At 39.4% G+C, this 27,704-nt stretch overlaps 1 protein-coding gene across 3 annotated transcripts in view; it reads right to left on the reverse strand.

The window, feature by feature from the left end:
- The window catches only part of OPHN1 (oligophrenin 1), a 564,560-nt gene extending 537,249 nt beyond the window's left edge, over positions 1–27,311 (reverse strand). For 2 of the 3 annotated variants that reach the window (XM_072956529.1, XM_006215235.4), the window contains exons 1-2: positions 26,682–27,311; positions 26,383–26,540 (exon numbers count right to left, since the gene is read on the reverse strand). In XM_072956529.1, the coding sequence (XP_072812630.1) occupies positions 26,383–26,536 (154 nt within the window). In that variant the 5' untranslated portion in view covers positions 26,537–26,540; positions 26,682–27,311. The remainder of the gene's footprint in view (positions 1–26,382; positions 26,541–26,681) is intronic. The other variant, XM_015248679.3, reaches the window with a different exon arrangement.
- Positions 27,312–27,704: the final 393 nt, after the last annotated feature.

Consider the following 27,704-nt stretch of genomic DNA (forward strand, 5'->3'; position numbering starts at 1 on the left):
AACACAACCACACAAAATTTATGGGATGCAGCAAACAGTGCTAAGAGGGAAGTTTATACCGATCTGGCCTTCCCCAAAAAAGGAGAACAAACTCAAATAAACAATCTAACCCAACAGCTAAAGGAATTAGAAAAAGAAGTGCAAAAACCCCAAAAGTCAGCAGAAGGAAGGAAATACTAAAGATCAGGGAAGAAATGAGTAAAATAGAGACTAAAAGACAATAGAAAAAATCTATCAAACCAAAAGCTGGTCTTTTGAAAGAGTAAATAAAATTGACAAACCTCTGGCCAAATTCACAAAGAAGACAAAAGAGAGAACACAAAACAGCAAAATAAGAAAGGAAAATGGAGAAATTACAACAAATAACATAGAAATACTGAATATCATATGAGAATATTATGAAAAACGATATGGAAGCAAAATGTAAAACCTAGAGGAGATGGACAAGTTTCTGGAAACAAACACTCCACCAAGATTGAATCAAGAAGAAACTGATCATTTGAACAATCTGATCACTAGAAATGAAATGAAATTGGCAATTTTAAAAAAAACCTCCCTACAAATAAAAGTCCATGACCGGGCAGCTTCACCAGGGAATTCTACCAAACATACAAAGAAGAACTCATACCAATCCTTCTCAAACTCTTTCAGAAGATAGAAAAGGAGGGAATACTCCCAAACTCATCTATGAAGCCACCATCACGCTGATACCAAAACCAAGAAAAGACACAACCAAAAAAGAGAATTACAGACCAATATCACTGATGAACATTGATGTAAAAATCCTCACCAAAATATTAGCAAATAGACTCCAACAGCACATAAAAAAGATTATACATCATGATCAAGTGGGGTTCATCCCAGGGACACAAGGATGGTTCAGCATACACAAGTCAATCAATGTAATACATCACATCAACAAGAGAAAGGACAAAAACCACATGGTCATCTTAATAGATGTAGGAAAAGCATTTGATAAAATTCAACACCCATTTATGATAAAAACTCTCACCAAAGTTTGTATAGAGGGAACATTATCTCAACATAATAAAAGCTATATATGACAAACCAACAGCCAGCATAGTACTCAACGGTGAAAAACTCAAAAGCTTCCCACTAAAATCTGGGACAAGACAGGGCTGCACACTATCATCACTCCTATTCAACATAGTCTTGGAAGTCCTAGCCACAGCAATCAGGAAGAGAGAGAATTAAAAGGGATCCAAGTTGGAAAAGAAGTAAAAGTGTCACTATATGCCGAGGACATGATACTATATATAAAAAACCCTAAAAGGTCCACACAAAAACTTCTTTAGACTAATCGAAGAATTCAGCAAGGTAGCAGGTTACAAGATTAACGTACAAAAATCAGTTGCATTTTTTCTACACTAATGATGAATCAATAGGAAAAGAAAGTAAAGAAGCAATCCCCATTAAAATAGCACCCAAAGTAATAAAATATCTAGGAATAAATCTAACCAAGGAGGTGAAAGACTTATATATGGAGAACTATAAAACATTGATGAAGGAAATTAAAGAAGACTTAAAAAAATGGAAAGATATTCCATGCTCCTGGATTGGAAGAATCAATATTGTTAAAATGGTCACACTGCCCAAGGCAATCTACAGATGTAATGCAATCCCTATCAAATAACCCAGGATATATTCCACAGAACTAGTATAAATCATAACAAAACTTATATGGAACCACCACAGACCTAGAATTGCCAAAGCATTACTGAAGAAAAAGAAAGAGGCTGGAGGAATAACACTCCCAGGCTTCAGACAATACTACAGAGCTACAGTAACCAAGACAGCATGGTATTGGTGGAAAAACAGACATATGGACCAATATAACAGAATAGAGAGCCCAGACATGAACCCACAAACATTTGGTCAACTAATCTTTGACAAAGGAGGCAAGAATATACAATGGAATAAAGACAGTCTCTTCAGCAAATGGTGGCAAAACTGGACAGCAGCAAGTAAATCAATGAAGCTAGAACACTCCCTTACACCATACACAAAAATAAACTCAAAATGGATCAAAGGCTTAAACATAAGACAAGATACAATAAACCTCCTAGAAGAAAATATAGGTAAAACATTATCTCACATACATCTCGAAAATGTTCTCCTAGGGTAATCTACCCAAGCATAGAAATAAAAGCAAGAATAAACAGATGGGACCTAATGAAACTTACAAGCTTCTGCACAGCAAAGGAAACCATAACTAAAACAAAATGACAATCTATGGAATGGGAGAAAATTTTTGCAAAAGATGAAACTGACAAAGGCTTGATCGCCAGGATATATAAGCAGCTCATATGACATAATAAGAAAAAAAAACAAATAAATGATCAACAGGCACAAGAAAAAATGCTCAATATCACTAATTATCAGAGAAATGCAAATCAAAATTACAATGAGGTATCACCACACACCAGTCAGAATGGCCATCATTCAAAAGTTCACAAAAGACAAATGCTGGAGAGGCTGTGGAGAAAAGGGAAACCTCCTTCACTGCTGGTGGGAATGCAGTTTGCTGCAGCCACTGTGGAAAATATTATGTAGATCCCTCAAAAGACTAGGAATAGGCTTACCATATGACCCAGTAATCATTCTCCTGGGCATATATCCAGAAGGAACTCTACTTCAGAAAGACACCTGCACCCTAATGTTCATAGCAACACTATTTACAATAGCCAAGACATGGAAACAGCCTAAATGTCCATTGACAGATGACTGGATAAAGAAGTGGTGGTATATTTATACAATGGAATAGTATTTAGCCATAAAAAAACAAGATAATGCCATTTGCAGCAACATGGATGGGCCTGGAGAATGTCATTCTAACTGAAGCAAGCCAGAAAGAGAAAGAAAAATACCATATGAGATCGCTCATATGTGCAATCTAAAAAAAAGAAAAGAAAAGAAAAGAAAAAAAACATAAATACAAAACAGAAACAGACTCATAGACATAAAATACAAACTTGTGGTTGCCAAGGGGGAGAGCAGTGGGATGGGACAGACTGGGATTTCAAAATTTGTAGATACTGACAGGTATATGTAGAACAGATAAACAAGATTATACTGTATAGCACAGGGAAATATATACAAGATCTTGTGGTAGCTCACAGTGAAAAATAATGCAACAGTGAATATATGTATGTTCATGTATAACTGTAAAATGGTGCTCTACACTGGAAATTGACACAACATTGTAAACTGCCTGTAACTCAATAAAAAAAAGACCAACAACAATAACAAAAATATACCTGACACATTTTCATAGCCACATTGTATTCCTTTGTAGTCACACGTTTCATAGTTTATCTAACTAGTGTCTTATTCACAGATATGTCAGTTAAAATCTATTTCCATCTTCTGCTATTAGAATTAGTTTGGGTGTGAGTGTTTGTTTGTCTGTGTGTGTTAGTGAGTGTTTTACCTTATTAGTGTGCACGTATGGGATAGATTCCCAAACAGGTAGTGGTTTAAAGTATAAATACACCTGTAGTTTTGATGGTCACTGATAGATTTCCTTCTGTGGGGTCTGACTATGGTTCACGTCCACTAACAATCTATGAGGCCACCTTTTCCCCAACAGTCTCGGCGGCAGCTCGCTTCACTAAGCTTTTGGATTTTTGCCAATACAATCTGTGTGGTTTAACTGCATCTTTTTTTGTTAATTGATGTATGGTTGATTTACTATGTTGCTTTAGTTTCCGGTGTGCAGCATAGTGATTCAGTTATACATATACATTTTTTTTCATATTCTTTAAGGATGGTTTGTACTGTTTTTTGTGAACTTTCTCTTCACGTCCTTTCCCTGGGCTTGTTGGGCTTCTTTTTTTTTTAATAAATCATCTTTCTATATATGTAAAAAAAAATGAATTCCTGGATTCCATTCCCACCTCGGCCAAGTCTCCCCACAGTCAGAAAGGGCTGCTGCAGTGACTCAACACCACACAGGAAGTAAAAGGAGAGGAAAGACAAACAAGCCAAATAGCCTGCCATCAAATGTGAAATTATTCCTCTCCAACTTGTTTAAGCCCAGTGTGTAACAGACCTTGTTTATGTACTTCTTCTGGGGTTTCTAAATTACTTATGCAACAACTGGGGCATAGTGAGAAGTTCAAACAGAGGCAGCTTTCCCTGTATATTCAGGGAAAAGATTTCTACACACAGCTCCATTAATGTGCATTAGTCCTGCCCCATAACTTTGTCTATCAGAATAACCGACTTTAAGTTAATGAATGCAAAGTCCCTGGGGAATGGAGTCAAATTCAAAGATCCGGGCTACAGAGAAAGGTAGACCTTCTATACCTTTACACACACCGTTGTTACTGTGTTTCTCTTCCAAACAAACACCACCTGCCTATAAAAATCTATGCCATGAGCACCCATCCTTTCCCACACTCCCTCCCAAGCCCCTTTGTTCAATCTCAGCTCTGATGCAACAGACAAAAAGAGTCCTCCATATTTGTTGTAATTTCAACAACTATGAAATTCCAGATAAAACACTGTATTTTGACCTGCCATATGGCACTCTTTTTGTATTTTGCTTTGTTTTGTTTTTAATTTAAGTATAGTCAGTTACAACGTGACAATTCCTGGTGTACAGCATAGTGTCCCAGTTGTGTATATATATATATATATATATACACACACACACACATATTCATTTTCACATTCTTTTTCATTAAAGGTTATTATAAGATATTGAATATAGTTCCCTGTGTTACACAGAATAAATCTGTTTTTCATCTATTTTTATATATAGTAGTTAATATTTGAAAATCTCAAACTCCCAAATTTATCCCTTCCCACCCCCTTCGCCCTAGTAACCATAAGATTGTTTACTATGTCTGTGAGTCTGTTTCTGTTTTGCAGATGAGTTCATTAGTGCCTTCTTGTGCACTTTTGTTGCATTTTTAACCCACTCTCCTAAATTAGGTAGAAGCAAATCACCAGCTGATAAGGACGAAGGCAATCTCTTTACATTACACTGCACAATATGCTTGGGGAAAGAGGAAAGACAGGCTAATAAGGGAAGGATTTGTGTTAAGAGACAAAGGCAGAAGACCAGGTCCCATATGGACAAGGCCACAGTCTCTCTGTGTTAATCCTTGGATAAGCTACTTAACTGTTCTATGTCTCAATTCATCTGCTGTAAAATAGGGTCTCATTATTCACTCAAATAAAATACTTGGAGAATACTGAGTGCCAGGCAGTATGCTAGGCACTTTGGCCAGAACTAAAGAGTGGAACCACAGCAAAGATATAACATCACACTCAAGGGCACTACAGATAACAATGCTAATCTTTCTCAAATGGCTAATATAGAAAAAGAGACCAAGTCCAGGCACACCGATACTTTCTTTGCAAGTGAAGTACTTTTATATGCCAGTTCAGAAGGCTTTCTGATCAGTCCCTACTTTATTCTCATCAGAATATCTGCAGAGCTGTATGACAGAAAGCAATGTGCCTCATATTCTTTTTTTTCCACTGAAGTATAGTTGCTTTACAATATTGTGTTAGTTTCTAATGTATAGCAAAGTGATTCAGCTATACATATACATATATATATTCTTTTTACTTACAGGTTATTACAAGATATTGAATACAGTTCCCTGTGCTATACAGTGGGACCTTTTTGTTTATTTTACATATAGTAATTTGTGTTTGCTAATCTCAAACTCCTAACTTATCCCTCCCTTCCCCCTTTGGTAACCATAAGTTTGCTTTCTATGTCTGTGTGTCACTTTCTGTTTTATAAATAAGTTCATTTGTGTCATTTTTTAAGATTCCACATGTAAGTGATATCATATGATATATGTCTTTCTTTGACTTACTTCCCTTAGTATGATAACCTCTAGGTCCATCCATGTTGCTGCAAATGGCATTGTTTTATTCTTTTTTATGACTGAGTAGTATTCCATTGTATAAATATACCACCGCTTCTTTATCCAGTCATCTGTCGATGGACATTTCAGTTGCTTCCATATCCTGGCTATTGTAAATAGTGCTGCTATGAACACTGGGGTGCATCTATCTTTTTGAATTGGAGTTACCTTCAGATATATACCCAGGAGAGGGATTGCTGGATCATACTGTTTTCTGTAGTGGTGACTCATTCTTTTGATCTTCTCTTTAAAAAGCATAGTCATGAATTCTGAAGGAATGACCTATATCCAAACTCTAATCAAGCTGTCAATTCCTATAATTTAAGTTCATTTGTGGCACAATGATTGCCATAAATAAGTTTTTTTTTAATTCTTAGACAACAAAGACTGGCATTTATTAAAGGCATGTTACTTTTAAATACGCTATTTTATTAATACACTCAATGACCAATGTTGATATTAATGTCTCCATTTATAGCTGAGGAAACTAAGACTTTAAGAGGCTGGTAGCTTGCCAAATGTCACTCAACTAGTCAATGGCAAATATGGAATTTGAATCCAGGTCTGTGTTCTTTCAATGTCAAGTATCATTTCCACAACATCAACAACTGTGCTAAGTCTCACCAGATGTCTCTGTGCTGATGAGCTCTATTTTCTAGATAGAGAATATGCTGAAACCTAAATGAAGTAACATAACTTCAGCCAAGACTGTATCTTTAACTACTTAGTCTGAAGTGTCATTAAGATCAAAAAAAAAAGTAGAAGACTTAATTAAAGCCCTGGGGTCCAGAAGTTATATATTCCCTAACAAACTAGTTTCTGGCACTCCCAAAGGACAGAAGTTAATGAAGAAAAACATCCCCAAGGCAACAATCTAATTCCGACTTTCTCTAGCTCTTACCTATCTTGGCTGATTTGTATGGCTGGAAAACAAAGCAGTTGACTCCATTACCTCCCAGACCCCCTCTAACACTATAATTCTGATTCTGTTTGCCCTACTTACATAGGAGAACCTGTGGTTATTCTATAAATCTAGGTTTCAGATGCCAAATTGATCCATTTTAGTAAAAGTACCACAAATAACATGAAATTGCATCTAGCAACTGTCATGCTTTTAAAATTCCTATTAAATCATATCAAAATAATCATAGCAAAATACCAAAATCATACCAATCAATCATAAGGAATTAATGAGAAGCAGGGAAGCTGAGAGAGATACTTCTGTTAATAACATTTCACTTCTTTAGATTTCTGTGAAATATCATCTGACTGGCTAGAGAAATCCTGACTTGGCAACATGCCCTGTTGTGACTTTTGTGGTTCCTGTCCTGTCATCTCCACTACTTGGTATATTACATCATTGCTAACTGTAAAGGGAAATGTTATCTAGTCCCTTTAGTGAAACAGAAGTTCCCAAATCTGCCAGAGAGACATGTTATCTTATGATAAATAAAACATCAGAAATCATGGGTTTCCCTTCCATCAGAGACACAAGTTACTTATGTAGCACTTAGTTGTACCCTACACCTTAGGGCTTCATATACCAGTTCCAAATTCAAAATCAATAGATGCCTACAAACTATTCAGGGACTCTGTAAAAAAAATCCCAATGACTGTCTATAATGGGAAAGAAAGAGAGGTTCATGATCAAATACCAAAAGACAATCACAAAGGGTAAACTTTCTGCACTAAAGAAGCAATATGTTTCTTCTTAGTCACTGGGGAAAGCAGAACCCCTGGATGACAGTTTCTTGATACCAGAGCTGAGCATGTGTCAGGCCCTGGGGTAGGCACCAGGGATGCATCCCTGATAATGGAGACATTGCCCATTCAAACCAGAAAGCACCGAGTAGTGCCATATGGATTCTAAAATCTTCATTATGTAAGAGGAAGTAGGCTATTTCCAAAATCACTTCCTTCCATGACACAGACTCAGCTGCAGCTGGACAACAACAAGAAGGTTCAAGAAACACTCAATGAACTCAATGCCCTGCCTTACCCAACAACAGCCAATTAACGTTGCACAGCCTAATTTAGTCTGTGAGGGCTGTACTATCTCTGTGGAAACTACTCAACTCTGCCATCTAAAGGCAAAAGCATTGCTTGGGTAGACTGTACTAGGAGAACATTTGTGAGATGTATGTCAGAGAATGTTTTGCCCGTATTTTCTTCTAAGAGGTTTATTGTATCTTGTCTTATGTTTAAGTTTTTGATCCATTTTGAGTTTTTTTTTTTTTTGTATGGTGTAAGGGAGTGTTCTAGCTTCATTGATTTATATGCTGCTGTCCAGTTTTCCCAACACCATTTGCTGAAGAGACTGTCTTTATTCCATTGTACATTCTTGCTTCCTTTGTCAAAGATTAGTTGACCAAAAGTTTGTGGGTTCATGTCTGGGCTCTCTATTCTGTTCTATTGGTCCATATGTCTGTTTTTGTACCAATACCATGCTGTCTTGATTACCATAGCTCTGCAGTATTATCTGAAGTCTGGGAGAGTTAGTCCTCTAGTGAAACTTATAAGCTTCTGCACAGCAAAGGAAACCATAACTAAAACAAAACGACAACCAACAGAATGGGAGAAAATTTTGCAAATGAAACTGACAAAGGCTTGATCTCCAGAATATAGAAGAAGCTCACACAATTTAATAAGAAAAAAACAAACAACCCAATCCAAAAATGGGCAGAAGACCTAAACAAGCAATTCTCCAAGGAAGAAATACAAATGATCAATAGGCACATGAAAAAATGCTCAATATCACTAATTATCAGAGAAATGCAAATCAAAATTACAATGAGGTATCATCTCACACCAGCCAGAATGGCATCATTCAAAAGTCCACAAATGACAAATGCTGGAGAAGCTATGGAGAAAAGGGAATCCCCCTACACTGCTGGTGGGAATGCAGTTTGGTACAGCCACTGCGGAAAACAGTATGGAGATTCCTCAAAAGACTAGGAATAGACTTCCCATATGACCCAGGAATCCCTGGATATATGCCCAGGATGCTCATCCTGGGCATATATCCAGAAGGAACCCTACTTCAAAATGACACCTGCACCCCAATGTTCATAGCAGCACTATTTACAATAGCCAAGACATGGAAACAGCCTAAATGTCCATTGACAGATGACTGGATAAGGAAGTAGTGGTATATTTATACAATGGAATACTATTCAGCCATAAAAATCGACATCATAATGCCATTTGCAGCAACATGGATGGGCCTGGAGAATGTCATTCTAAGTGAAGTAAGCCAGAAAGATACAGAAAAATACCATATGAGTTTGCTCATATGTGGAATCTAAAAAAAATAATAATAAATAAATACAAAACAGAAACAGACTCATAGACATAGAATACAAACTTGTGGTTGCCAGGGGGAGGGGCGTGGGAAGGGACAGACTGGGATTTCAAAACATAGAATAGATAAAACAAGATCGTACTGTGTAGCACAGGGAAATATACACAGGATCTTGTGGTGGCTCACACTGAAAGAGAATGTGACAATGAATATATGTATTTTCATGTATAACTGAAAAATTGTGCTCTACACTGGAATTTGACACAACATTGTAAATTGACTGTAACTCAATAAAAAACATGTTTAAAATAAGAAAAAAAGAGAAAATAAATAAATAAAGGCAAAAGCAGCTGTCGACAATAGGTAAACAAGTGGGTGTGGCTATGTGCTGATAGAATGTTGTTTACAAAAACAGGCATTATTTACAGAAACAGGTGGTGGGCAGGATTTGGTCCATGGGCCAGAGTATGCTGAGCCCAGCATTAGTCCATACAGAGCAAGGAGACCTCTTTGAGAATCAAGTTACTATTCCTTATCCCCTCGCCTTCCACCCAGGACTCCCAAGAAGCAAATAGCAAAGGTGCAAGGCTAGAAAGCTTCCTTCAATCACTTATTCTCCAAGTTACAGGCTACAAAATACTTTAAAGTAAACAAGGCCTGAGAGTAGCCATTCTGCTTACTTCTACTTGTCACCATTACAAAATAAGTCTTTGTGGGTCCAATGGAGCAACCAGAGCTACCTTCTCTGGTGTGCCAATGGGATGGCACATGTTTTTTTATTAAGCACTGTGTTATTAATTCCTGCCTGGTGCAGAAACTCAGACAGTATCCCATAAGAAACATCAAAGCCACAATTGGCCAGCAGCCTTCAGAACACCCAGTAGCTCTTGGAGGGCAACACTTTGGGAAAGCCTGTCCCAAAGGAGACTACTAACTCCTTGAGGGAAAGCCTACTACCAAAAAAAAAAAAAGAATTTTCCCTGGAGAGAAAACCTGCTAAGCAAGTGCCTCCTTCCCCAGCAATTTGTTCAATGCTTCAGTCAGCCAGATCCTGCTGGACTTGTTAGACCTGACAAAACAACAGTGATAGCTTTGATAATAGTGCCAGACATGGACCAGGGGAAAAGTGCCTGCTGTAAGGGAAATCTATATAAGGGGCTGTGCTCAAGAAACATGCCAATTATCCCCATAGTGCCAGGGGAGAAGAAGCTGACTAAAGACACAGGAGTAAGAGAAAGGCAGAAGGATCGGTCCTAAATATCACCATGGCACACCTAGATTTATGAACTCCCATGAATGGAGGCTGCCTAACACATGGCAAAAGAATTTAAGTCCAATTTGGAGGGTGGCAGGTGAGTCATCAGAGCAGGTGACTAGGCATAAAAACAAGGCACATTAAGGCAAGGTCTCTGAGAGGGCTTCCCAGGGTCCTGGAGGGAGAAGAAGATAGCAGCTGGCAACAGACAACACTGAGAGTGAATGATAGGATTTTACAGAGTGAGCTGCATAGGAGATGATGTTAGGAGGAAAGGCTCAAAGAACAGAAGAGGGCTGAGTACAAAGCCAGGCCAGATGAGACAGACATCAGGAAGAATCAGATAACTACATGGCCAGGGACCATACAGGAAAGCCCAGAGACACAGACTTCCCATACTCACCGTGAAAGGCGTAAGCACTGACCCCCTTCAACAGAGCACACATGAGAATACAGTAGAGAATGTGCAGCCTTTAGGGGCCAGAAGATATGGGTTTGGACCCCAATTTGCCAAATATTGCTGAGTAACTCTGAGCAAATCACTTAACTTCTCTGAATTTCAATTCCCCATTCTGTAAAGCTGTGAGACCATTATCTGTCATTGGTTACATCACCTATATAAGAGAAGCACTAATAGTCTGCCTGATTGGCTCAGAGGTTGTTGTAAAGATCAAATTGAGGTCATAGGTCAAACTGGTGAACTGAAAAATACAAAAGATGTTATATGCTCATGATTTTTATGAAGCATTATTATGTATGGTATCAATGCATGTTAACTCCATCTATGAATGAAACTGGTTTAAAACAAAATGTGTAATAGCCCCAAAGCTCAACAGTGACAGATAACTTGGGCAAAATAATGTCTGTATCACCTATGAAATTTTTATAATAGAAAACTGAGTGGCCTATTCAAATATGCCCCTGTTTTTCTTCCTTGTTAACAAATTTACAATTTTTAGGTTTATTTTCTATCCTAAAAAGGTAATCAAAAAGGCCAGGTCACCCCCTCCCTCATGACTAATATGAAGCTTCCATAACTGCTTTCAACCACCTCTACTGGCTTCAGAGAATTCTCCTTTAAAGGCTTCTACTTTGGTCTGGACTGTCTTCTCCACAGGAGCCTTTAACACAATAGCCCCATGGTTGATGGTGCCAGAAACTCTATCACAAGCTCTGGTCTATCAGCCCTGTCAGCAACCCTCTTCTCTACTGTTGTTCTCCAGATTTCAAACTTTTCCTAATGGCCACTTCCCGTGGAGATGTGCTAATAGCTGCTCCCATTTCTCTACAGAAGACCCCATCTCTCTTTCTCATAATTCTACTTTCTGAACTACCTCTTCCTTGGAACAGCACTTATATTCTCTTTCATCACTGATGGGAAGAAAACCCATGTGGAACAGTGGAAATACTCAGAAATCAAAGTCTGAGCTCTACTCCTGATCAGCAGCGTGAAAGTACTAAAACCCTGTAAGCCTTGGTTTCCTCATCTGTAAAATGGAGATAATAACACTTTTCTTCCCAGGTTAAGTTACATCATGTATGTGAAAGTGCCTTGTATATTATAAAGTGCTCTGCAAATGTTAGTTAATACTGGTATCTGTACCTGTGTCCACATCCAGGTCATTGGAGAACCTGAGCGAGATCACATTCACAGATCCCAGCTTTGCTGCTGCCCAGAGCAAATATAAACAACCCTAAATCCCAACTCAATTGGGATATGAGCTGTTTCTTCCTCATTCATAAATGGATTATCTAAATTCCATACATCTTGGGGTAGGGGTTCTATTAGAGAAGGTCTGTCTCTTTTTTTTTTAATTTTTTGTGGGGGGGTAGTTAGGTTTACTTAATTATTTTTAGAGGAAGTACTGGGGAATGAACCCAGGACCTTGTGTATACTAAGCATGCACTCTACCACTTGAGTATACCCTCCCCTCAAGGAGGTCTGTCTCTTGATCTTCTATTTCATCAAGATCCTACTAGGCCATGGACAATCAGAAAAAGTACTGCCTGACCTTCCTTGACTCTATTCCTGCAGGTCTGTGAACCCCTTAGCTGCCTTCAGACAAACACTGGAGGTGCATTCTTGGCAACAGGCAGTGAAAACAATAATCTTCTTTCAAAAGCTGAAAGTGATGCTGAAAACAATCACAGACTCAGCAAAAAGAGGTCAATGAAAGGTAGAGACTGCTTTCATAAGGCCCAGTGACACTGCACAGAGCCCAAGAATGGACTGATTATTGGGTCCCCAGACTGACTCTGTGATTAACTGGCTCAGTGACCTCGGACAAGAAATATCTCCTCTTAGGTTTGTTTCCTCATCTGAAATATTAAAGCATTAAACAAAATGTTCTCTTAAGGGCCCTTAGAACTCTGAGTCCATTTTAAGCAAGATACTGCCTATTAATCAAAAAGAAAAAGGAACAGTTAAATAGCATCTGATTTTCACAAAGAAAATGCAAACTAAATGCCAGGAAACCCCAGCTGGCCTTCCGCTCCCATTCTACTAGTGCAGCCACACAGACCCTGGCTGAGCTGTTACCCAATTAATACACCAGTACCCTCTGCTTTCCCATTTAGTACCATCACAAACTCATCACTTCCATAAACCCTGAAACACTGGGTATGGATTCTGGAAGACAAATGGCTCCATAAATCAAAAATGGAAAGATATCAATATTTCCCATGGCATGGTGATGATGGTACAGAGATCTTCTCTTCAGAACTCTCTTTTCAGTGTTTTCTCCTGCGCTAAGCAAAAGTTATAAGGGGCAGCTATAAAATACCTTGAAACCCACCCTCCTTCCCCCACCTAATGAATTCAGGATGGATGAATTCAAGATTAGTCTGCAGCTGTCAATGGCCACATGCATAATACAGATTTTTCCAATCACAGGGAAAGGCTTTTCCACGAGAGCCTGGCTCTGTTAAGAGAGTTGAAAGCTGCAATGTGGCCCTCCTGCTTCTGGGAAATCCTTAATGAAAACCTTTCACAAAGAACTGCCTTGAAGTTCCTAATATGGTACTGGGCCTACTGCTTGCCACTTGTGAGAAATTCCACACTGTCTTGATAAAAATAATATGGGGGAGGATTTTGTCACCCTTCAGTAATGCCACACATTTCCCAATATACACTATCTGCTACATGAAAAGCAGCTGCACTTGCCTTAAGAAGTCAACAGATGAGCAGAGAAGAGGGGAGGTCTCTGGAACTACCCAACCAGCTGGTATAGGGTCTTGGAGAGAGAAACAAAGAGGACAAGTGGCACGCCACCAAGATGTAATTCTATGACAAAGGAAAGAAAACACAACCAGGCCCCAATTAAATTGGAGCTAGATTGCTCAACAGGGAAACCACCTGATCCCAGCTATGATAATGGGGGAAAGAGAATGAAAAGAAACTTTCCACTAGCACAGTTCTTCACTGCCAACTGGGTCACTTTAAACAAAAGCACCCCCAGCCCCAATAAAGATGATCCAAACAGTGTTAATGCAAGGTACTTGCTCTAGAGTACAGAAAGAGCCTTGGAATGGGAAACCAGAAAATCTGATTCTGGTCCCAATTCACTGTAGCTCTAGGTCCCTGGGAGAGTCAGTTCTCTCTCAGCTTCCTTTTCCCTGGATATAAACCCAACAGTGTGGATGTGAGGCTTTCTAAACAACCTTCCAGTTCTATCGTTCTATAAGGAAGAGCCAAAGGGAGATGCAGGTATATAAGCCAAGCACCTTTGTTTCTCCAAGTGTATAATCTTTTAAAACAAAAAGTCTTTGAGATATAATTCATATATAAAATTCACTTATTAAATTGTATAGTTAAGTAGTTTTTGGTATACTCACAGAGTACTATCATCACAATCTAATTTTAGAAAAATTTCACAACCCCAAAAAGAAATCTTTCACCCATTAATAGTCACAACACACCCCAACCCTCTTCCCCAGCCCTAGACAACCATTAATCTGATATACCTAATTACATGTTTTTAGTATAACAAAGTAGTGGCCTTTTAAAAATATCTGCATCTATTGAGATAATGTTTTTCCCCTTATTCTAATTATTTGGTGTATTTCACTATTGCATTGACAGATTTTCAGATGTTAAATTAACTTTGCATTTCTGGATTTAATTCCACTTGGTTATGGTGCATAATACTTTTTATACTTCTGTATTTGGTTTGCTAGTATTTTGTTGAGGACTTTTGCATCTATATTCGTAAGGAAATTTGGTCTATAGTTTACTTGTGATGCCTTTGGTCTCAGAGAATGTGTTAAGTGTTGTTTTCTAATTTTTGGAAGTTTGAGAAGGATGGCTATTCATTTTTCTTTAAATGGTTGGAAGAATTCACCAGGGAAGCCATCTGGGCCTGGGCTTTTCTTTGTGGTTAATATTTTGATTAGTAATTCAATGCCTTTATTTGTTAGGTCTACACAGACTTTCCATTTACTGTAGAGTCAATTTTGGTAGTTTGTGTCTTTCTATAAATTTGTCCATTTCATCTAAATTATATAATTTATCAACATACAGTTATTCACAGTATTCCCATTTATTCTTTCTTTATTTTTGTAAGTTTGGTATTAGTGCCCCCTCCTTAATTCATGCTTTTAATAAATGGAGCCTTTTCTCTTTTGTCTTTGGCAGCCTCAGTGCTTTCTCAATGTCATTATTTTTAAAAACCAACTCTTGATTTTTTTAATTTTCTCTATTTTAAATATCCTATTCTTTATGCTATTTAGCTCCACTCTAATTTTATCATTTCTCTCCTACCTGCTTTGGAATTTGTTTGTTCTTTGTTTTCTAGATTCTTCATGTGTAAGGTTAGGTTATTGAATTGTGATCTTTCTTCTTTGCTAATGTAGGTGTTTTAATTTATAAATGTTCCCCTAAGCATTGCTTTTGCTGCATCCCATCAGTTTTGCCACTCTGTGTGGAGAAAAGGGAACCCTCCTTCACTGCTGGTGGGAATGCAGTTTGGTGCAGCCACTATGGAAAACAGTATGGAGATTCCTCAAAAGACTAGGAATAGACTTACCATATGACCCAGAAATCCCGCTCCTGGGCATATATCCAGAAGGAACCCTACTTCAGGATGACACCTGCACCCCAATGTTCATAGCAGCATTATTTACAATAGCCAAGACATGGAAACAGCCTAAATGTCCATCAACAGATGACTGGATAAAGAAGTGGTGGTGTATTTATACAATGGAATACTACTCAGCCATAAAACCTGACAACATAATGCCATTTGCAGCAACATGGATGCTCCTGGAGAATGTCAATCTAAGTGAAGTAAGCCAGAAAGAAAGAAAAATACCATATGAGATCACTCATATGTGGAATCTAAAAAAAAAAAAAGAAAAGCATAAATACAAAACAGAAATAGACTCACAGACATAGAATACAAACTTGTGGTTGCCAAGGGGGCGGGGGGTGGGAAGAGATAGACTGGGATTTCAAAATTGTAGAATAGATAAACAAGATTACTCTGTATAGCACAGAGAAATATATACAAGATCTTATGGTAGCTCACAGAGGAAAAAATGTGACAATGAATATATATATATGTTCATGTATAGCTGAAAAATTGTGCTCTACACTGCAATTTGACACAACATTATAAAATGACTATAAATCAAAAAAATGTTTAAAAATAAATAAATAAATAAATAAATAAATAAATAAATAAATAAATAAAATAAAGCTATTGCACAATGCAGTTGTCATTTAAACCAGATAGGGCAGAAAAGGGTTACCAAAAAATAATACAGTACTTCTGTCTTTTATATATACCCATTTAGGTACATTTACTGGTGCTCTTAATATTTTGTGCAGATGACAAATTCTCAGTTTTTGTTTTGTTTATCTGAAAATGTCTTAATTATCCCTCGCTTTTGAAGAAGTTTTGATGAATAAAGAATTCTTGGCTGACATTCTTTCTCTTTCAGCACTTTGAGTATGTCAGCCCACTGCCTTCTAATCTGAATGGTTTGTGATGAAAAGTCAGCTCTTTAGCTATTGAGACTCATGTTCCCTGATGAGTTATTTTTCTCTTGATTCTTTCAAAATTCTCTGCTTGGTTTTCATCAATTTGACTATAATGTATCTAGGTATGGATCTTCTTGAGTTTATCCTACTTGAAGTTTTTGAGCTTCTTGGATCTGGAGGTTAGTGTTGTTCATCAAATTTGGGGAGTTTATAGCCATTACTTCTTCAAATATTCTTTCTACTTTATTCTATCTTCTCCTTCTGGGACTTTCATTATGCATATGTTGATACACTTAATGCTATTGCACAGTTTCTGGGCTCTGTTCTTTTTCTTCTTTTTTTTTTTTTTTTGCCTTTTTTGCTCAGATTGGATTATCTTCAAGTTCTATGACTCTTTCTTCTGCTAGTTCAAATCTGCTGTTAAACCTCTCTAATAGATTTTCCATTTCAGTTATTTTATTTTTCAACTCTAGAACTTCTATCTGGTTCATCTTTATATTGTCTCTTCAGTGAAACAGTGTTCTCAATGTTACCTTTAAATCTTTAGACACAGTTTCCTTTAGTTCTGTGAATATATTTATATTAGCTGATTTAATCTTTATCTAAACTATAACATTTAGGCCCCATCAGGGACAGTTTCTAGTGACAGCTTTTTTCCTGTGAAGAGACCATACTTTTCTATTTTGATGCATGTCTGATTTTTTTTTGTAGAAAACTGGACATTTTAGACAATGTATTGTAGTACTTCTGGAAATCAAATCCTAACCCCGAGATTTTGCTATTGTTGTTTTTGTCATTGTTTTTGCTGCTGTTTGTTTGTTTAGTATATTTCTTGGACGAATTATGTAATGTTTGTATTCCCTGAAGTGTGTGGCTCCTGAAGTCTCTGTTTGGTTAGTTTAGTAGCCAGCTAATAATTGTTCAGAGATCTCTTTAAAAGCCTTGAACCATTAAGTCTTCCAACTTTTTCCAAGGGGCTCTGTGTGCACATTGAGGCATTCCTTCAACACTCAGACACGTAGTTTACAACTCTGCCTCACGTTCAGCCATAGGAGAGAAATTGGGGCCCTCTCAGGTCTTTTCTAGACACATGCACATTCGTGGGCATGCACATGTTCTTCTAGATCCCCAGCAATATGTCAGAGCTTTTCAAAGTGCCCCCATGAATATTTCATTCCCCATTCATGTTTTTGGCCAGGGTTTTGCTTTCCCTGTCTGGTCTCAGTCAATCTAACACAGCTGTGATGTTAAAACATCTTGAGGATGGAAATTTTCCCACTGAGCTAGCTCTAAGTCAGATGAAATAATGTGAAGCCATGTGAATGAGGCTTTTCTAGGTAGCTTTGAGACAGGTTAAATAGTGACAAAACTCTAGGTATGTGAGTTTCTGAGCAACTACAAGCCAAGTCTCCCAACCCCCTACCCCCCACCCCCCACCAGGTGCTCAAAGTCTACTGGCTTCCACAGCTACTATGGTTTTAAGGCTATTGGTTTTCAAGGCTACCACAAAGCTCTGGTGAAGGAAATGGGAGGCAGGGTAAGTTAAAATGCCACAAAACCTACTGCTATGGAGGTTCAACGTGTTTCCATCAATAAACATTCTTCAGGTTGTTGCAAGCCTTTTGATTAATTCAGAGTTCTGAGAAAGTCAATTTAGACAATTTCTGGCAGCGTCCTTCCTGCTTTTATGGAGGAGTTGATTTTATGAGGTCTTTAATCTACCATTCCCTGCAAGTACAGTCTTAAAGAAATCTTGCTCCAGTGTGGTTTGGAATTTGCCTACAATGAACATGTTCCTGAGGAATCAGAAGTTGAAAGAAGCACCAGGAAAAATCTTTTTAAAGGGTATACAAACAGTTGCCGGTTGCTGCCTCTAGGGTAAGGAACTGGGGATCTGGGGCACAGGAGGGAAAAAGTTTACCCTTTTGTACCTTTTGAATTTTGTATCATGTTCCTGTGTTACTTACCCCCCAAAAAAGAACATTCTTAATATACTTATGAAAGAAAAAGGAGGCAGTAGGTACTTTAGGTTTTCCCTGAAGACCCCATGAGATACACTGCACCCTGTTTCTGACAAACTCTCCATTCACTTAAACACTCTTGCTCATTACCAGGATCATTAACTATAAGGTAGTAAAACAGATAGCTTTGACTTAGCTATTCCTCCTCAGTTTATTATTTTTACTATGGAGAGTTGCATCCCCATTGTCTAGCTCATCCCTCCACCACAAAGATCCAGTTTGTAACATGTGATAGAATATATATCATTCTTCATAAGTCCTCTCACAACTATAATTAAATTATGTAGATGGGTACTCAGACATTTAATGCATGCTCCAAGAGGGCAGACCCCATAGTAGTCTTATTCACCATTCTAGTCTCAGTTTCCCAGTTGCCTGACACATAGCAGGTGATTAGTAAATCTTGAGTTAAATTGAATTGCCTTTACATTGTGTAAGGCTTTAGCACTTGATGCAAGCCCAAAAAAGCATCATGAGGGCCCTCTACTCTACTAGAAAAAAAATCAGTTCAAGATTTCCAGGGTACTCCCCTGGAAAAACATGTATCCTTCCAGATCATCATTGGCTTTTAGGAAATTTCTGTAGGAACTGGTTAGAGAAACAAATACCAGATTAAAGAAAAATTTTTGGCTATGCTTTAAAAAATGAGGCTATAAAAATGAAGCTGAAAAGTATATTTCCTTCATCACTCTTAACTCTGAAAAACTTTTTTTAAAGCAGATTAAGCCACAATCTTCCCTATCCCACCTGAATACCATTCATCATAAAAAGAAAAAAAAAACCCAGCTTCTTGTAAATGGTTGCTCTGAAAGGCTGGCTTGGTTTACTTTTCCACCCTAGTCCCCACAGCACAGCACTCCAGTCCAGCTACTTTGGAATCTTCTAATCTGGTCTTCTGAGGACTTTCAGTGAACATGGCAATATGGCAATATTGCCTTTATCAAATTCCATTTGACACTGCTTCATATCTACTACCATACGACATACTCATTGCATTGATCTGAGCTACTCTAGAGAACATCTAAAATACAGTTGTCCCTCATTATTTGTTGGGGTTTAGTTCCAGGACCCCTGCAGATACCAAAATCCACAGATGCTAAAGTCCCTTATATAAAATGGTGTAGCATTTGCATATAACCTACACACATCCTCTCATTACTTATAATACCTAATATAATGTAAATATTATGTAAATAGTTGCCAACACATGGCAAATTCAAGTTTTACTTTTGGGAATTTCCTGGAGTTTTTTTTGATCCCCAGTTGGTTGGTTGAATCCACATATGCAGAACCCACCAGATACAGAGAGCCAACTATAACTCCATATGCCCCAAGGCACTGATTAAATATCACCTGGATAATGACAGGATATCTGCTGAGAATGTATATTACATCACCAACTCTTCCCTACACACCATGGTACTACACCCACTCCAAAGAGATTAAAAGCTTTGGTCTCCCTCATTATAGAGCTATTCAGGAAAAACTGAAGGGCTTCAGATTGGCACCTCTCAAGAAGCATTCATCAAGAGGATAATCAGATGGGCTAGCATGATTCAAGTCATTTACTCACACTGGACATATCAGTTAGATTTTCCACTTGCCCACTCTCCCAGAGTAAAGATGAATTGGCTCTAAAGTTTATGAGTCAATTTAGGTTGCTTGACTATTTGTGCAAGACAGTGGCAGCCAGGAACCAGAGAATGAGAAAGCTAGAAGGAACCCCAAAGATCACTGACGAAACCTCTAGTTTTAGAAATGGCAAAACTCGGGTTCATGCAATTAAAGTCTTACTTAGCGTCATACAACTAGCTAGTGGCAGAGTTGGAACTAGCACTCAAATAGGTTCTCTGTGTGCAAAGCTCCACTAAGTGTATTCAGTATCAAATTTGTGTCAAAGATGAAACTGATCCATGATTTCAGGAAAGCAATTACTTACCAGATAGGTACCCCAGTTGCCAAAGCAAGAGCTGAACAGGCACCTCAAAAGGTCACCTTAATGTAAACATCTAAAACTCTTGTCTTGAAAAGTACAGAATGTAAGAAAGTGACATTTTTGTATTCTTTTAAAGTATAAGTTTTCATTAGTCCAAGACACCCTACGTATTTGTGGTTGTACATGTATATGTGTGAGCTTAATGATATAATTCTTTTTTCTGACATCTGTTTTATATATACAAACATACATACATATATAAGTATGCTATCCATGGTTTTTAAAAGGCTATTTAAATTTTTTGTTTAATTTTTTTACATTTATTTAAGAACTGTCATGTCCACTAAAATAATATGAAAATGTATGCAGGCATAAAATAAGATCCTATAATTGGGTGGGTCATTCCTTTCCTAAATGATTAAACTATAATGTACAATGCAAAAAAAAAATAAAGTCATGGAATGTTAGAGCTCAAAGTGGGCTTATAGATCCCCTACCCAAGCTCACCTTTGTAAAGCTGCAGACCTAGAGCCCCAGCAAAATAACTTACCAAGGTCACAGATCCCATTAGTAGCAAAACCAGCGCCATACCCTGGTATCTAGACATCATGTCTAGGTTTTTGTTCCCATTATACCATCATTCTGCTTCTGCTCATTTGTAAACAGTGTCTAGTGATGCTTCTCCAGAGAAACCTCTACCTGGAAACTATCACATTCCATTTTCCTAGCCCATTAGAGTCCAAGACTCCTAGCCTATTAGAAGGAGATCACCTAGCTCAGGAGTTATAACTTAATTGAACCTAAGCTGTGAACATATTTTATTTAGCTACCACATTTTTTAAAAAAAAAGTAAAGGCTTTTTGGGCAAGGGTATAGCTCAGCTCAGTGATTGAGCATGTATTTAGCATGCACGAGGTCCTGGGTTCAATCCCCAGTACCTCCATTAAAATAAACAAACAAACAAATAAACCTAATTACCTCCCCCTTAAGAAAAAAACAATTTTTAAGTAAAGGTCTTTTAAATGGCATGAGTCTGCCATATTTTACCCCAATCACTCTAACTCTGGTAACTCACTTCCAACATCTTCATACTTCTCTGTTTTCTCCTTGGCCTCTGACAGCCTATGAGTCTGCAAACCCTGAATCCAGAGCAGGCATAATTAACAGCACACCATAGTAAACTAGTTGATGGAAAATGTGATATATGGTATTATGTTTTTACCAATAACGATAATCACTGCCTTACCAGTAAAAATCAATTTAGGTTAACTAGTAATATCAGAGGTTTACAAACTACGTACGACCAGTGAATAAAACCCAACCCACACCCATTTTTGTATGCCCTCCCTCAGCTGAGCTGAGAATGGTTTTTATATGTTTAAGCAGTTGAAAATATTCAAATAAAGAATACTATTTTGTGACACATGAAAATTCTGCAAAATTCACTTTTCAATGTCAATGAATAAAGTCTCATAAGAATACAGCCACCCTCATGCCATGTACGTATTATCTATGACTGCTTTCTTGCAACAATGGCAGTTAAATAATTGCCACAGAGACTGCATGGCCCTCAAAGCCTAAAATATTGCCCTTCACAGAAGAGATCTGCTGACTCCTGAGCTATATCAAAGAAAATGTAAAGTTGCTAATAAACTGCTGGAAAGTCATGAATATTTGTTTAGGATTCTAACAGCTTACACATCACTCCCCAATGCATTTTCCTAAAACCCAGCTCAGATCATGCCTCTTTCCCACCAAAAACGTTTTTAACACTCCCTGTCTAGAAAAAAAAGTCTAAAGTAAAGTACTTAACAGGTCCAGCACGGTCAAGACCTCAACCTTCTATTCCAACCTCATCTCCCACACTTCTCTTCCTGCATCCTGTATTCCAGATGACTTGAATTATTTGCTATCCCTTTACATTCTCTGGGTCATTCCTACTACATGAAACGCCCAGTCCTGAATACAGTGCCATATGGTAAAATAAGCAGAGCCTTTAGAGTCTGGTCTGGAATCTAATACAGTCTCTTGCCCTTATTCGTTGAGAAAGTTAGTAAACATTTCTGAACTTTAGTTTTCTCATCTATAAAATGAGAATAAGAAGCCTTGCCTAATAAAACTATTACAAGATTTTAATTCCTGACATATAGGAAGAGCTAAACAAGTGGGAAGTGTTATTAATTCTGCCCAGTCACAGTGCTGCTTCCTCCTTTGCTTTCTTTTCCTTCACCTTCCACAGGAAAATGAGCTCTCCCTCTAATGTCACATACCATGGTATCCACCTGCCGCACTCTATGGCTCTGACCCATATCTACTATCTTATATGATAGTGATCTCTATGCATGTCTTATCTCCTCTAATGGTCTGGGAACCCCTTAAGGGCAGAATCCACCTGGGACTTATTCTGTCACATGTGTGACAGCCCTGAGAACAAGGGCTTAACTTTAGTAGGTGCGCAAGTATTTATGGAAAGAATGACATGTGTTCACTGAAAATATATATATCATTTGTTAGGTGTAACATGTTATATTGGGCTATAAGCAGGGGCAACATCATTTTTTCTATCATATCCAGCCTAAGTGTGTAGAAAAATTCAAACACCATCAGGGACCAAAATTGCCAACATAAAGACAAAGAACAAACAGAAAAGTGGGCAATGTATTCACTTTGCACGGTGCCTGTGTTTTCTTGTTTTGTTTTGTTTTGTTTTGGGGGGGAAGGTAATTAGGTTTATTTATTTATTGATGGAGGTACTGGGGATTGAACCCAGAACCTCGTGCATGCTAAGCACATATTCTAACACTGAGCTATGCCCTCCTCCCAGGTTGCCAGTGTTTTTATTTTTCATTAGTTTGAGTTATAATCAGCATCTTGGACTCCAACAATTATGGGTAGATCACACTTAAGGGTGGGGGGAAATCAACCACTTCTCCAAGGAAGACATTGAATGTCACTCATAACATCGATCACGTATGAGCACAGATCTAAGAAAATCTAAATATTCAAACAGGACTTACATGTAATAAATTAATCACCACACACACAGCTGTGACTAAAACCTTATCGTGAGCTCTGTACAAAATCAGACCCAGGCAGGAAATCAGGTTCCACCTGGCTTAATAACTTTATCAAAAACTGCAACTGCTTTGTATAGCATGATGCCTCAGGCTTCACTGGTTCCTAGAAACACTAGCCATTCTACTTGATGGTCAATTTCACAAGTTAAATAAAAAGGTGCCCATCATTCTTCCTTACTTCTAATGCCAGACTCCAAATGACAAAATGAATCCAAACACATGTATACAAAATTAGGTGCTGAGACACGCCAACATAGGGAATGACATTTTCCAAAAAGATGACGGCAAAAAATGTATTTCCAACTACTTCTGCTTATGCATTTCCCTTCAGAAACCCACTAAAAAGCACACACTCACCAGCAGATATATTATTGATCTGAAGCTGTATTATCAACAACTTACAATGTTTAGCCATTTCCATTCACAAAGCAGTTTCATAATCCATTAACTCCTTGGAGCCTCACAACAACTCTGTGAGATGCAGATAATTAACCCCCATTTTACATATGAAGTAAATGATTTATGCCTTCTTCTCCCAAGATGGTGAAGCCAAGATTGCAACCCAGGTCTTCTAACTCTCATTCCAGTGGTTTCTTTTCCTTTTTCCTTCACACAAAGCCAGAGGATACCTTTGTTTTGCTTCTACCCTACATTTTCTCAAAAAGTTGCCCAGCTAGAACAGTGTGAGGAAGAAGCGTGGGAGTATAAACATCACTGTGGTCAAATTGGTGGGAAACATCCCGCCTTTGCCTCTAGCTGCCTCCTGCAACTTAAAGGAAAGAAATGGAGTGTGGATTAGCTGCTGGGTTTTATTTCCTAACTGTCCTATTTTTGGCTTTTATGTATACTCAGCAATAGAAAACCACCATAAATATCAGCCAGCCCCTTGAACCAAAATATCCATTGGATCTTTTGCCCTTATACAAAGGTTTAGGTCTGCATCATTGTTGACTCCTGCTGCTTTCAGTCTCAGAAAAGATGGAAAGTATAAAAACCGCAACTTGTCCCAAGCTCAGAAAACTTTTGCTCTTCTTCAAACGTTTCACTGAATGGTTTATTTTTTCTTAGGGACCATCACCTCTCCTATAAGCCTTAGCTGGTCATTTTTCAGCACAAAAGTTTTCAGCTTACCCTTCACTTCACAAAGCCACTCCCTTCCAGGAGAGGTTAAATGAGCTTCATCTGACTATGAATACTACACCAAGTAGTGTAGGCTAACAAGTAAATAAAAAGAAAATCCAAACAATCCCCTGGCCTTTTCCTTTCAGGAATCCTCACCTTTGTAACTACTTGTATGACACAACCTGCATATCTTTAACCCTCTCAATGAACTCTATTAAGTGTGACACATCCCAGAGCCTGGCCTCTAAGTCTCTAAGGATCTGCATTTCAATCAAAACCCCCATATCTTAGAGTGATGGAAATGTTCACTATTTTGATTGTGGTGGTGGTTTCATTGGTGTACACAGCTATCAAAATTCACCAAATTGTACATGTGAAATATGTGTAGTCTACTGTACAGGAATCATACCACTATAAAGGTGTTAAAAATAAAAAATAAATTTAAAACCCTAATCTTTCAGGTGCTTCCAAGAACCCACTCTTGTTTAGGCTACAATAGGACAAAACCATTAAATGATCCAAGTCAATCAAATGATCAGCAGGAACTTGGAAAATTTACATTCTGACCAAAGTGGGCAGACAGCAGGTGTGGGGGAAAGCACAGACTCCAGGAGGCACCATAAACAGCACCACAAACACCACCACTGCACTGCAGCTCCCAAGCCTTCCTCTCTGCTTTTGGTTGGCTGCATCTGTCTTAAGACGGTCCCCATACTGACCTAGACACAGTGTTTGGGGGATAAATCTCCTCAAAACAAAGTTACAAGCCATACAGGACATATCTACCAGTGATGTTGCCTTTATTTTTCATAACCATCTTTCAGCCAAGAAGAGAAAAAAATGAATTATGACCACCCATTCACTAGCCTCCATTCTTCTTGGTATATATTTTGACACAAATGATTAGTTTGCCTGCACTCTTGTCGGTGACATTTATTATTCTTCCTCTGACTCCAAGCCTCCTGCCAACTAGCAGAAATAAAAACTCCACACACAGTGTTGGGGGAGGGTCCCACAGCTGTCAGCTGTGAACACTGGGAAAGCCCACCTAGGTAAGGCTCCTTCAGCCCACTGACTCCCAACCTGTGCTCTCTGCTAAGTCCCCTGGAGGCTGGGCTCCTTGTTCCAGAGACTAGGCAGGTCTTTGTTCCACCCTTGAGCAGAATTCAGCAGCAGGTGAGGTCACTGAATAACTCTGAACTTAGACCAACCTTGACTTAAACCACAGCTCAGTAACTAAAGAAAAACAGAAAAAAATTACTGGGGCAAAGGTGATTTCCTTAGAAAATAACTTGCCATCGGAAGTTTTTTACTGACCCCATACTTATCTGTAGCAACCATGCACCAGACAGGAACAAAACCAATCGTGACTCAAGCTACTGGCCTGAATTTGCAACACTTTAGGAGGTGTTGGGACAGTTCCTCGGTCAGTTTGGCTGTCCCTTTGCCCCACACATGGGCACTAAACATGTCTGATAGTATGAGCAGACCGTCCCTTCGGAACAACAGTTTGTCGAGAAAGGATAGTTGCAGAACAAGAGGGTCCCTGGAACAGCCAGATTGTGTCTTATAAAGTCAAGGCCACTAAAGAGAAAGGCCCCAAATTCTAGTTGTAGCCACCAACTTTCACTTCTACTGACCCCGCTGCCAAAGTGTCTGGAAACCCACTAGCCTCAGAGACCTGGGCTGGGAATCACCCTGAATCCTCCCTTCCCCTGCGGCGTGGAAAGAGCAGGCCAGAGCCACCTCAAGGAAACTGCTGATGGAAGCCTTCCACTTACTTCTCATTGAGCTGATAAGCGCGTTGCCGTCTTTGATTACGTCTTTGATGAATTTATTGGTCCTCTCCAGTTCCTGCTCATAACACTTGAGCCTCTCGCGGAAATCGGGGCTGTCCAGGTAGCAGTCACTGAACTCCAGCGGAGGATGCCCCATGGTTCTGATGGCGGGGGTTGGAAGGAGAGAGGAAAGACACAAAGGCCAAGAGCATCAGTGGCACAGTTCGGGGAGTAGATGGGGTGCACCGAGTGAGGGACCCGGTTAGGAAGCTGTCGCCTCCCTCTCTTTGGAGGACAGGTACCTGTTCTGATGAGATTTCTGGAGACAGCTGGCTGGTCTGTACCGGAAGCGGGCGGCCTGGCGATTGCCTCAGGTGACCCGGAGGGCTAACTAACGCAGTCGGATTCTGGCGGGGTGCTGACTAGCAAGCAGCATGCCGCTTAGGCATCGCTCCCCAGACAGGCAGCAGAAACTGCAGCTCGGCAGGATCCTTCCTGAGCAATTGCTAACGTGACACTTCGGCCCGCCCAAGGTGTAGGCGGGGGTGAGCGCTGAGGGTGGGAGCTGCCTCTCCCGGCTCCCTGCTGCCAAGCCAGCTTAAGATTTCCTTTGCCGAACTCCGCGGGCAACCCTGATTGCACTGTCCCCTCCCCCTTCTTAAAGCCAGCGCCTCCGCCCTGCCCCAACGAAGCCCCCGTACCGAAGCAGGGCACTCGGGCTCTTTCTTCAACGGTCTGACTTGCACCCTAGGGTTACCAGAGTCCCCTGGCTCCCAAAAGTTCTTCCTGGTCCCAGAGAGCTGGCCTGCCGGCCTGTTAAGCGCCGGAAGGGTTAAGCCGGGGCGGCGATGAAACGTAGCCTTCCTCCTTAGACGCCCTAGCGGGAAGGGGAGGGCAGCAGCGCGTCGCACAATAGCTGCGGTAGCCTGGCGCTTCCCTACGGAAACTGGGGAACAGCCAGCGCCCTAGACTCCAGCTGGAAAGCATGGCGGCCTGGGAGATGTAGTCTTTCCGTTTCACGCCCGGGTGACTCCTCCCTGCTATCTCCCCACCACCCCGCCAGGGCGGCCGCTCTCGCGGAAAGGGATTCCCAGCCTGCCCCAGGCTAGCCCTCCCGGCCCAGCCTCGAGGGGCAGGTGCGCCGCACTAGGGTCGATGTGGAAAATTTCTGAAACCGGAGCGAGCAAGAACCCAGAAGGGATCGTTTGTGGGAGGCGCTCTCTTTCTCTCTCACTTCCCATTATCTGGCTGGATTGTTTATTCTTTTTCCTTCCTCTCTTTCCTGCCTCCCTCTAACTGACCAACTTCTTTTCCTCCTCTTCCCT

Source organism: Vicugna pacos, chromosome X (assembly GCF_048564905.1).
Source record: "Vicugna pacos chromosome X, VicPac4, whole genome shotgun sequence".
In the NCBI taxonomy this organism is placed as follows: domain Eukaryota; kingdom Metazoa; phylum Chordata; class Mammalia; order Artiodactyla; family Camelidae; genus Vicugna; species Vicugna pacos.